Source organism: Camponotus vicinus, unplaced genomic scaffold (genome assembly GCF_025532165.1).
Source record: "Camponotus vicinus isolate PSW18456_S1 unplaced genomic scaffold, iyCamVici1.0 SCAF_3, whole genome shotgun sequence".
NCBI lineage: Eukaryota > Metazoa > Arthropoda > Insecta > Hymenoptera > Formicidae > Camponotus > Camponotus vicinus.
The window spans coordinates 13,460,921-13,473,443 of NW_028141967.1; the positions used below are offsets into that span (position 1 = coordinate 13,460,921).

Sequence of the window (12,523 nt, forward strand, 5' to 3'; positions counted from 1 at the left end):
TATAATTAAACCTTTCATAAGACTAGTGGTTGGTACAAGGATGAGAATGTGCGATAATACAATGCACGCGATTATGATGCTATGTATTGAGGGCTTTCTACTATGTGCTTTTTGGGTTACGTATGATTACGCTCCGGAGGCAGATGCTGGCAAACTGCAGAATAGTGTCCTACCTCATTTAAATGGAGAATCGAATTATCTGCCAGTCACATATACATGTAAGTTTAAAATTCTTTTCAAAATATATTTTCAAAAATACCTGTAAAAAAGAGATCAAATTTACGTCCATTCCCTTCCTTACCGACTATCCCCTTCTTATTCCTCCGCATTACCGTCTCTTTCTTCGTTCTCTCTGCTCCGAATCTCCCTAACCTTCTTCAATACAACTATTATTTTTAATAATATCTCCTCCAAATCTCTTCATCTCTTCATGCTTCATCTCTTCTCCACTTTCCATCCTATCTTGTCCGTAATCATTTTATCCAGTCCACATCCATGCTCTTTCTTTCCACATTTCCATATACTTCTTCCATATTTCCACATTTCTATACACTTCTTCCTTACTTCAAAAACACAACTCATCACCTCAACTTCCCAATGGCGGCCCTATTGACATCTTACTGAAAGGATGTATTCCTTTCTGGTCTTTCAATGAATCTCTCAATGAACTATTAAAATTATAATAATCTGTTCAAATATGATAGAACATAGTTACAAATCTACGCAAGAGATTAATACCCGCAAATGAAGGACATCTTATATTTTCTTTGGAAAATCTTTTATAATACAGTATTTTATAATACAATTTTTAAAATAGACTCTTTTTTAAGTTCTTCTTTGGTTTTATTATACATGATATTTCTGTCTTTCTAAAATCTGTAACGGATTTTGAGGAGTTTGCTGGAGATCTGGGTGACAGTCTTTTTAGCATTGACATTTGCAATCTCATTACCTAAAATACTTGGGCCGATATCTTTGCGAACATAATTTTTTCGCTAAAAATTTACTTTACACATCCAGCCAGTGATGCCAGAATGCTTACGCTAGCAATCGGCAACGTAGTGGAGGGGGTAAACTCACAAGCAAAAATCGTGTATCTGTACACGCGATTTTCATTTGTGTGCTTACCCCCTCCACTATGTTGCCGGTTGCCAGCGTAAGCATTCTGGCATTACTGCATTCAGCCCCAAATGACTTGACCTTGACATGATATATCGTCACTGCCCTAACATCCAAAAGGTTTTAGGCGTCGCTCGTTGCTTATTAAAAAGTTATAAACAAAAAGTTTCACGAATTTCACGTAATCTTTAAACATCTTGTGCACTTAATGGAATGTTTTTTTGACATATTTAATTATTTAATTTTCATTTTTAATAAGAAATATTTAATAAATTATTTAGAGGTGGTATAGAATGGTAACTTTCCACGTGAAGCGAGGTCCACCCCACATCACCCCTGAGTCAGTGCAAAGCGAAGTCTATTATTGTACGCTTCCACATAGGTTTGCAACTTTCCACGCGAAGCGAGGTCCACCCCACACCACCCCTGAGTCAGTGAGAAGCGAGGTCTATTATTGTACGCTTCCATATAAGTTTGCAACTTTCCACACAAAACGAGATCTTCCATTATAATCGATACATATGTAAAGGTCAAAGAAATTGAGATGTTCTTCAATACATTTATTCCTTTATAACTTTCAATACGAAAAATCTATTATTGTACATGATGTCCAAAAATTCTGTGAACCTTATAATACTTCTTTTGTTTATAACTTTTTAATAAACAACGAGCGACGCCTAAAACTTTTCGGGTGATACTCAGGGCAGTAACCTTGACAATATATGTCAAGGTCAAGTCATTTGGGGCTGGATGTGTAAAGATAAATATTTACCATTTTTCCTTATCTAAATTGAGTATTATTTAAGAGTTTGATATACAGGGTGTCAGGAAATTTTTCACAGTCCCGAAGTGTGAAGATAGATTGGCTCAAATTAAGAAGGAAGGTCCTATACTATTTTGCGATATTCACAATAATTAACGAAAAATTAATTAAAGAAGATCGGCCAATGGGCGTGGCTAGAAGTGCGTGGCGGTGAAGGCGGCCTCACTGTAACATAATGGCGGCGCGCGGCGAAACGGTGATTGGGGAGGGGAGGAGCGATGAGTGTGTAGGCGCGCGGCGAAGACGTCTCTGCGAGAAAAGAGCGAGAGAGAATCATGTTTTGTCTCTTTCTATTATCCCCTCCATGCTACCGAAAGACCGGAATCTGGCATCACTGCTTCTAGCCACGCGTAATTTGAGCCAATCTACTTTCACACTTCGGGACTGCGAAAAATTTTCTGACACCCTGTATAATGTGTGCCACTTTTACAATATTTAATGATTCCAAATCCTTTCTGTCATACATATATGTGTGCATGCGTGCGTGTGTGTGCGCGTGTGGGCTGTGCCTGATTTCTGCGTAACACACACACGCAAAAAGAGTTTGAAATCATTAAATATTGTAGAAATGGCACACATTATACAGGGTGTCAGAAAATTGTTCGCAGTCCCGAAGTGTGAAAGTAGATTGGCTCAAATTACGCGTGGCTAGAAGCAGTGATGCCAGATTCCGGTCTCTCGGTAGCATGCGGTAGCATGAAGGGGATAATAGAAAGAGACGAAACATATATATACAGGATGATTCAAAATAACCCCAGTGTCTTTGAAATGACACATTCTTGAATCAATTCTAAGACGATTTTTCAGTAGGTATACTAGGCCGGTTCTAACTCAGGTCCTCTCAGGGGGGGTGAGGCGCGAGGGGAACCGCGGCGCGGGGGGGAGTGACGTCACGTGCGGGGAAGGAGGAACTGCAGCGCTCGGTGAGTGACGTCACACGCGGGGAAGGGGGATCCGCGGCGCGAGCGATGGACGAGGGGGTCCGCGCGGGTAGGGGGGATCCGCGGCGCGAGCGATGGACGAGGGGGTCCGCGAGGAGAAGGGGGATCCGCGGAAAGAAGACGGTGGTGTGAGAAGGATAGCGCTAGATGTGGGAAAAGAATAGCGCTAAGTGTGTGAAGAGGACAGTGCGACAAGGATGGCATCAACGTGCGACAAGGATGGAGTCAACGTACAACAAGGATGACGTCAACGTGGGACAAGGACGACGCATTGTTAGATGGCGCATAGGTGGGAGAAGGACGACGCAAAGGTAACTGAGTGAGTGATAGCGACGAGCATATGAAAGAGAGAGAACGATAATATCGCGAGAACAACGTGTACGAAAGAGAGAGAACGATAATATCGCGAGACCAACGCGTGCGAGAGAGAACGATAGTGCGAAGAGAACGATAGCGCGAAAAGAACGCATACGAAAGAGAGACTTATGATTAACGCGTGCGAGAGAGAGAACTATAATATCGCGAGACTTAGAACGATAATAGCGCAAGACAACGCATGCGAGAGAGAACGATATTGCAAGAACAACGCGAGTGAGAGAGAACGCATACGAAAGAGAGAGTTATGATTAATGCGAGACTTACAACTAGCGCAGGAGAGAGAGAGACGCAAGAGATGGGAGCGCAAGGGAAAGGCGCGTAAACAATTGCAATGTTTTATAAATTACAAATATAAAATTTATTTAAATGTGTGTGTGTACTATACAATTTGTGTGTGTGTGTGTGTGGGTGTATGTGTGTATGTGTGTATGTGTCTAATAATAAAATAATAATAAGAATAATAATAATAAGAATAATAATAATATAACATAAAGTATAACTTATTGTAAAATATATATATATATATATATATATATATATATATATATATTAAATATATTTAAATAATATATTTTTATTTATTTCAGCTATACGCCAAGAAAAGGACTTGGTTTACATTTCTTACTTAAAAGAACACACATCCATCCACACATCATCCCTCTTTCCTCTTTACATAAACGCCGCAATCAATATTATTTACAACCGTTATATTTTTAAATCTATTTCCATTACTACTCCTACTCACGCTCCTTCCCCATTTCTCTTTCTTATTTTTCTTTTCCTTTATCCTATCTTTTTTTTTTATAGCATTCCTCTCTTCCTTTCCATAATTTATTTAACACCTTTCCTTTTTCCACTCTAAATTTGTCATCGCATGTATTCTCTAGTCTTTCTTTGTTATTCCTACCTAGAATCTCAAACCACTTACTTGTGATATTGCACTCGCTTATATAATGGTCTAAATTATCCCTACCTATCTTGCAGAATCTACATTTCGTATCTTCTTCGTCCAGCCAATATTTATTTGTATCCTCTAAATTGCCGCATCTTAATTTTACCATCACTCTAATCTCATCTCCTGTTTTTACTTTATCCAGGTTTTCTTTTAATAAATAACTGGGTGTTTCGTTTCTCACCTCTATCTCTTTGTACCTTGTATTATACCTTGTCTCTGCTATTTTACTGTTTATTATTTGCCCTTGAATGTCCCGTTCCCTTATTCTTACTAAGCCTTCAGTATTTTTACCTTCATTATTTAATTCTTTTATTACTTCTAAGCTCCAACCATTGTTATTATAAAATCTTTCTCGTTCCAAATTATATACATCCTTTTTCTTTTTAGCCATTATGTCCTTTTCATCCCAGCATGCCCTTATCAAACTTCCGTCTTGTTTCTCTCTGCTTCTTTTCTCGTACCTCATAGCTCTTATACCCCAACCAATTTTTAATTTCTCCAATCCTAGTTCCCTTAATATAACATACCTCGGTGTACAAAAATCTAGCCTAAACACCCATCTTACATAATCCATTATGACTTTTTCCAACTCTTTTTTTTCACTCCACCCCCATATCTCTGCTCCATACTCCATTACACTTTTCACTAGGTACTTAAAAAGCATCCATCTCCTATAAAAATCATCTTTACATAATCTTTCTCCTAAACCCCAAACCCTATTTGCAGCGATCCTTCCTTTCCTATTCAGTTCTTTTATATGATCGGCATAATTACCTTTCTTATTAAACGTGAATCCCAGATACTTGAAATTTTCTACTTCCTCTATTATTTTGTTGTCCCATTTCCATGCTTTCCTGCCTTTTTTACCTTTACTATTAAAAACCAGCACTTTTGTTTTTTCTGTATTTAATTCTAATTTCCTTTCTTTTAAAAATCTTTTTAACATACTCATCATATCTAATAAAGCCTCTCTATTTTTCGCTACCAAAACCATATCGTCCGCGCATGCCAATGACCACACTCTCACTCCTCCTAGTTCTACACCTCCTATGCCACGCTTTTCTAAAACTTTATCAATGTCCGCAATGTATAAGTTGAACAGGGCAGGACTCATCACACAGCCTTGCCTAACACCTTTCTTCGTCTTGAAGCCCCTTGTGAACCCATCTTTCGTCCTTATTGTCACTTCCGTCGCATTGTAAATTTCCTTTATCTTGTTCATTAAACTGCTCTCCACCCCTTTCTCCTCCATTGTTTTCCATAAAATTCCTCTGTCCACGTTGTCGAATGCTGCTTTCAGGTCCACAAATATTGCGAAAATCTTGTTCTTTCCAGTCGCCATACCTTTCTCCTTCTCCCTTTGTACTATATGGTTCAAGATAAAAACGTTGTCCATCGTAGACCTCCTTTTTCTGAAGCCGGCTTGGCTGTCAGGTATCACTCCTTTCTTCTCCATTGTTTCCTCCAATCTGTTACTTAGTATTTCCGCATATATCTTGTATGCAGTGCACAGCAGAGAAATCCCTCTATAGTTGTCTGTTCTCTCTTTATCTCCCCTTTTATATAAGGGGACAACTATACTTGTTTGATATACAGGGTGAGCCATTTTAATTAACGCACGCAATTATTTCGGAAACAAAGCATTTTAGAGAAAAATGTTTCAGACAAAAGTTTTATGGTTTCGAGGGGGCCATAAGATGGTATCATTGGTTTGACCTTGAAGAGTTATTTGAAGGTCACATGAAGGTCACCTTCAATTTCTTAAATGGAACCTACTATTTGTCATTGCATATTCTTGTAGCTTATCTCGAGAGCTTTCCAAAACACTATAATTAAGTACCTTTTCGTTAAGTACTTTTTGAGTTATGAGGCTTGAAATAATTTCTTAATTTTACATAAACCGTAAAATATCTTGTAAAATATTCATTTTTCGATTATCTTACCTTAATACTTTTACGTACAAAATAATGAGAGGAATCAACTGGTGTAAAGAAAACACATAGTTGTTTTGAAGAAAAAATATGGAATTGTTAATTGCAAATTATATATTTTTTCTTCAAAACAACTATGTGTTTTCTTTACACCAGTTGATTCCTCTCATTATTTTGTACGTAAAAGTATTAAGGTAAGATAATCGAAAAATGAATATTTTACAAGATATTTTACGGTTTATGTAAAATTAAGAAATTATTTCAAGCCTCATAACTCAAAAAGTACTTAACGAAAAGGTACTTAATTATAGTGTTTTGGAAAGCTCTCGAGATAAGCTACAAGAATATGCAATGACAAATAGTAGGTTCCATTTAAGAAATTGAAGGTGACCTTCATGTGACCTTCAAATAACTCTTCAAGGTCAAACCAATGATACCATCTTATGGCCCCCTCGAAACCATAAAACTTTTGTCTGAAACATTTTTCTCTAAAATGCTTTGTTTCCGAAATAATTGCGTGCGTTAATTAAAATGGCTCACCCTGTATATTAAATATATATATATATATATATATATATATATATATATACATATATATAAAATAATTTAAAAATAATAAAATGTATTTCTGTTTTAGGAGCGGCATCCCTCAGTCCGGCACATCGCCCCTTCCCCTATATATATATATATATATATATATATATATATATATATATATTTTACAATAAGTTATATTTTATATTATATTATTATTATTCTTATTATTATTTTATTATTAGACACATACACACATACACACACACACACACACACACACACACACACACACAAATTGTATAGTATACACACATTTAAATAAATTTTATATTTGTAATTTATAAAACATTGCAATTATTTACGCGCCTTTCCCTTGCGCTCCCATCTCTTGCGTCTCTCTCTCTCTTGCGCTAGTTGTAAGTCTCGCGTTAATCATAAGTCTCTCTTTCGTATGCGTTCTCTCTCACTCGCGTTGTTCTTGCAATATCGTTCTCTCTCGCACGCGTTGTCTTGCGCTATTATCGTTCTAAGTCTCGCGATATTATAGTTCTCTCTCTCGCACGCGTTAATCATAAGTTTCTCTTTCGTATGCGTTCTCTTCGCGCTATCGTTCTCTCTCGCACGCGTTGGTCTCGCGATATTATCGTTCTCTCTCTTTCGTACACGTTGTTCTCGCGATATTATCATTCTCTCTCTTTCATATGCTCGTCGCTATCACTCACTCACTTACCTTTGCGTCATCCTTCTCCCACCTATGCGCCATTTTACAATGCGTCGTCCTTGTCCCACGTTGACGTCATCCTTGTTGTACGTTGACGCCATCCTTGTCGTACATTCATGCCATCCTTGTCGCACTGTCCTCTTCACACACTTAGCGCTATCCTTTTCCCACAACTAGCACTATCCTTCTCACACCACCGTCTTCTTTCCACGGATCCCCCTTCTCCTCGCGGATCCCTCCTACCCGCGCGGACCACCTCGTCCATCGCTCGCGCCGCGGATCCCCCCTACCCGCGCGTACCCCTTCGTCCATCGCTCGCGCCGTGGATCCCCCTTCCCCGCGCGTGACGTCACTCGCCGAGCGCTGCAGTTCCTCCTTCCCCGCGCGTGACGTCACTCACCGAGCGCTGCAGTTCCTCCTTCCCCGCACGTGACGTCACTCCCCCCCGCGCCGCGGTTCCCCTCGCGCCTCACCCCCCCTGAGAGGACCTGAGTTAGAACCGGCCTAGTATACCTACTTTTTTCCTTTGGCAAAATTTCGTCCGAAGCTTAGTTTTTGAATTATTAAAGGAAGTAGTTAACGTACGACGGGTCGGATACAAGAGGCAGGCAAGGGTGGCGCGATTCACCTTCAGATGCGGGTGCTTACGCGGGGCGACTGCTGCGATCAGTTGGTCGCTATACACATACAGACACACATGCGAACACATACATTCTCTCTCTGTCTGTCTGTCTGTCTGTCTCTCTCTCCTTCCCTCTCTCTCTCTCTCTTTCATTTGCTCACTCACCTGTATTTTTTTTTTTTTTTTTACGAGAGAGGGGAAAATGCATTTTATGCATACCCACCGGTCGATTCAGTGAGTTATGTGGGACTCGAGTACCAAGTCGAATTACCAACTCGGTACTCCCTACCCACTAAAAACCCCTCTTTTTTCACGAATTTCCTTTGACACACTGTCCCTCTGACTTCCCGAGATCTGTTTTCACATAACGTCAAAAAATAGTTATTATTACCTTGTTCGATGACTTTTGATGTATTGCTGTAATTGCTTGAAGGAGAAATGAATTTTTCGATAGATCGTACGTTCTCAAATTTAACGTAGATATCACGTTGCAAAAGACAAGAAATCCACACTAAATTATTAACTGAAAGTTTTTCTTCTTTCATGAACTGTATTCTTTTATAAACTTTAACGTAATCACATTTATTTACTCACTCGATGAGACGAGAAATTTACTAATGACTCTATCACTAATCACTATTAATCACTGTCGAATAATAACTGTTGGCGATTAAAAATCACTCGATGAAAGAAACACGCGCGGACACGTTACTACACGACGCGACGACGCGACAATGCGACGATAATTACTCGGCGACTGCAAGCAGTTTTTTGTCATGGTAGGTTGCGGTAGGTTAAGGTACTACTGGCGCTATCAAACGCGATCATGTGTTCGATTGAAGAATGCGGTAAACATAATAAACATTTAACATATTAATATTATTATTATCATGAATGTGTGTGATATCGATACATCGTATGATATCTATTTAAAAATTAATTAGATTAAATAAGTGTTTTTAAAATATTTATTACTTTTACTATTATCATATAAAATATTAATATTAAATATTTATTTAACTATTTTATCTATTTATTTATTTATTTATCTATTTCACTTATTTATTTTTAACTATTTATTATCAATGACCGATTTTCGATCATTGATAATAAATAGTTAAAAATAAATAGGTGAAATAGATAAATAAATAAATAAATAAATAGATAAAATAGTTAAATAAATATTTAATATTAATATTTTATATAATAATAGTAAAAGTAATAAATATTTTAAAGACATTTAATTAATCTAATTAATTTTTAAATAGATATCATACGATGTATGGATATCACACACATTCATGATAATAATAATATTAATATGTTAAATGTTTATTATGTTTACCGCATTCTTCAATCGAACACATGATCGCGTTCGATAGCGAAAGCAGTACCTTAACCTACCGCAACCTACCATGACAAAAAACTGCTTGCCGTCGCCGAATAATTATCGTCGTGTCGTCGCGTCGTGTAGTAACGTGTCCGTGTGTTTCTTTCATCGAGTGATTTTTATTCGCCAACAGTTATTATTCGACAGTGATTAATAGTGATTAGTGATAGAGTCATTAGTAAATTTCTCGTCTCATCGAGTGAGTAAATAAATGTGATTACGTTAAAGTTTATAAAAGAATACAGTTCATGAAAGAAGAAAAACTTTCAGTTAATAATTTAGTGTGGATTTCTTGTCTTTTGCAACGTGATATCTACGTTAAATTTGAGAACGTACGATCTATCGGAAAATTCATTTCTCCTTCAAGCAATTACAGCAATACATCAAAAGTCATCGAACAAGGTAATAATAACGATTTTTTGACGTTATGTGAAAACAGATCTCGGGAAGTCAGAGGGACAGTGTGTCAAAGGAAATTCGTGAAAAGAGAGGGGTTTTTAGTGGGTAGGGAGTACCGAGTTGATAATTCGACTTGGTACTCGAGTCCCACATAACTCACTGGATCGACCGGTGGGTATGCATAAAATGCATTTTCCTCTCTCTCGTAAAAAAATAAAAAAATACAGGTGAGTGAGCGAATGAAAGAGAGAGAGAGGAAGAGAGAGAGAGACAGACAGACAGAGAAAGAATGTATGTGTTCGCATGTGTGTCTGTATGTGTATAGCGACCAGCTGATCGCAGCAGGCGCCCCGCGTAAGCACTCGCGTCTGACGGTGGATCGCGCCACCCTTGCCTGCCTCTTGTATCCGACCCGTCGTACGTTAACTTCCTTTAATAATTCAAAAACTAAACTTCGGACGAAATTTTGCCAAAGGAAAAGTAGAATTGATTCAAGAATGTGTCATTTCAAGGACACTGGGGTTAGGTTTTTGAATCACCCTATATATACAGGGTGATCCAGAACAAACGTTTGTCTTTAAAAAAATAAATTGACGAGTCTATTCTAAGACAATTTTCCCTTTACCAAAATTGTCTACGAGGCTTAGTTTTTAAATTATTAAATAAAATAGTTTGCGAATTACGGAACGAGTACAAGAGGTAGACAGGGACGGCGCAACTCATCGTCCGATACAGGCGATCATGTGGGGCGCTCGACGCGATCAGCTGATTGCTGCACACGATGAGTGTAACAATCAGTGTGTGTGTGTGTGTGTGTGTGTGTGTGTGTGTGTGTGTGTGGTGTATTTATGCACGCGTATTTATCCACACATGCACCGTACTCTCTCTCTTTCTCTCTCTCTCTCTCTCTCCCTCTTTCTCTCTCACTCTCTCACTCACTCACTCACTTATTCTTACCTTAATAATGAGATTCTTCATACTGCTGATAAATAGCAGTGCCCAGTGTGTTGCACGATAATAATCGTCGTCGACGAGACGTCGTTTCTTCAACACGCAGTCTGACACATCGTCAAATAAGCGAAGTTTTTTCTTTCATCACTTTTGACACTTTTACAAATTTATTCGCGCACTTAATCACTCACGATTTATAAAAGGAGGAATTTACCAACGGTTACGGTACGAATTTAATAAACGGTTAACGCATTTAATTATTAATTACACACTCGATTAAAGAAACGCGTTAACAGAACGCGATACTCGATGCAAAGCGCGCGACGCGACGACCGACGACAAGCAGGTCAGGTTAGTACTAGCGCCTCTGGCGCTGCCAAACATAAACGTGTAGCATTACGCGCTAGTACTCTAACCTGACCTGCTTGTCGTCGGTCGTCGCGTCGCGCGCTTTGCATCGAGTATCGCGTTCTGTTAACGCGTTTCTTTAATCGAGTGTGTAATTAATAATTAAATGCGTTAACCGTTTATTAAATTCGTACCGTAACCGTTGGTAAATTCCTCCTTTTATCAATTGTGAGTGATTAAGTGCGCGAGTAAATTTTGTAAAAGTGTCGAAAGTGATGAAAGAAAAAACTTCGCTTATTTGACGATGTGTCAGACTGCGTGTTGAAGAAACGACGTCTCGTCGACGACGATTATTATCGTGCAACACACTGGGCACTGCTATTTATCAGCAGTATGAAGAATATCATTATTAAGGTAAGAATAAGTGAGTGAGTGAGTGAGTGAGAGAGAAAGAGGGGGAGAGAGAGAGAGAGAAAGAGAGAGAGTACGGTGCATGTATGGATACGCGTGCATAAATACACCACACACACACACACACACTGATTGTAACACTCGTGTGCAGCAATCAGCTGATCGCGTCGAGCGCCCCACATGATCGCCTGTATCGGACGGTGAGTTGCGCCGTCTCTGTCTACCTCTTGTACTCGTTCCGTAATTCGCAAACTATTTTATTTAATAATTTAAAAACTACGCCTCGTAGACAATTTTGGCAAAGGGAAAATCGTCTTAGAATAGACTCGACAATTTATTTTTTTAAAGACAAACGTTTGTTCTGGATCACCCTGTATATATATATATATATATATATATATATATATATATAACCAGTTTAAAATGTTTTTATGTAATAATTTAATATATCGATATTGATATGTGTATATTTAATTGCCTCCACTGAAGTTGATCGACAGCTGATAATATCAAAAGCATTTGATTTATGAAAGCATCTTTATCACTAGCCATTTTGCCAACCCTGAGTGCGTGAAATTCTAGCCCTGTCATTCGTGATCTTTTCCCATTTGAAAACTATTATATCCTCGACATTTTCGTATTAGAATTTTCGTCTTAAAATGTTACAAAGAATTTGTCATTAAAATATTTATTGCGAATTTAGAAACACCCTATATATATTTTTTTCAAACATTTATATATAATTTAATTTATGTATTCAAAAACAGGCATTTTTTAAATTTCAATACCCATTTCAAATTATATCTTTTATACTTTTGATTTTCGGATTTTTTAGCCGAGAAAACTTTTAATCAGCATCACCTAAACTACAACATATTTCAATTTCAGTCAATTGGACCGAAACCACTTTTTTCATATAAAATGTGCGAGGTCCTTTCCAAATATAAATCAACACAAAATCAATTAAAGAAATTAATTGATTAAATTTAAATGTTAT

The 12,523-nt window shown here is 37.9% G+C and overlaps 1 protein-coding gene across 11 annotated transcripts in view; it reads left to right on the top strand.

Annotated features, from left to right (window-relative positions):
- Window positions 1-12,523, top strand: part of Rh50 (Rhesus blood group-associated glycoprotein Rh50) — a 415,396-nt gene that overhangs the window by 151,332 nt on the left and 251,541 nt on the right. The window contains exon 2 of one of the 11 annotated variants that reach the window (XM_083092856.1): window positions 27-218. The exons of the other annotated variants lie outside the window; for them this stretch is intronic. Within the exon in view, the coding sequence (XP_082948982.1) occupies window positions 41-218 (178 nt within the window). The 5' untranslated portion in view covers window positions 27-40. The remainder of the gene's footprint in view (window positions 1-26; window positions 219-12,523) is intronic. 11 annotated transcript variants of the gene reach the window in all.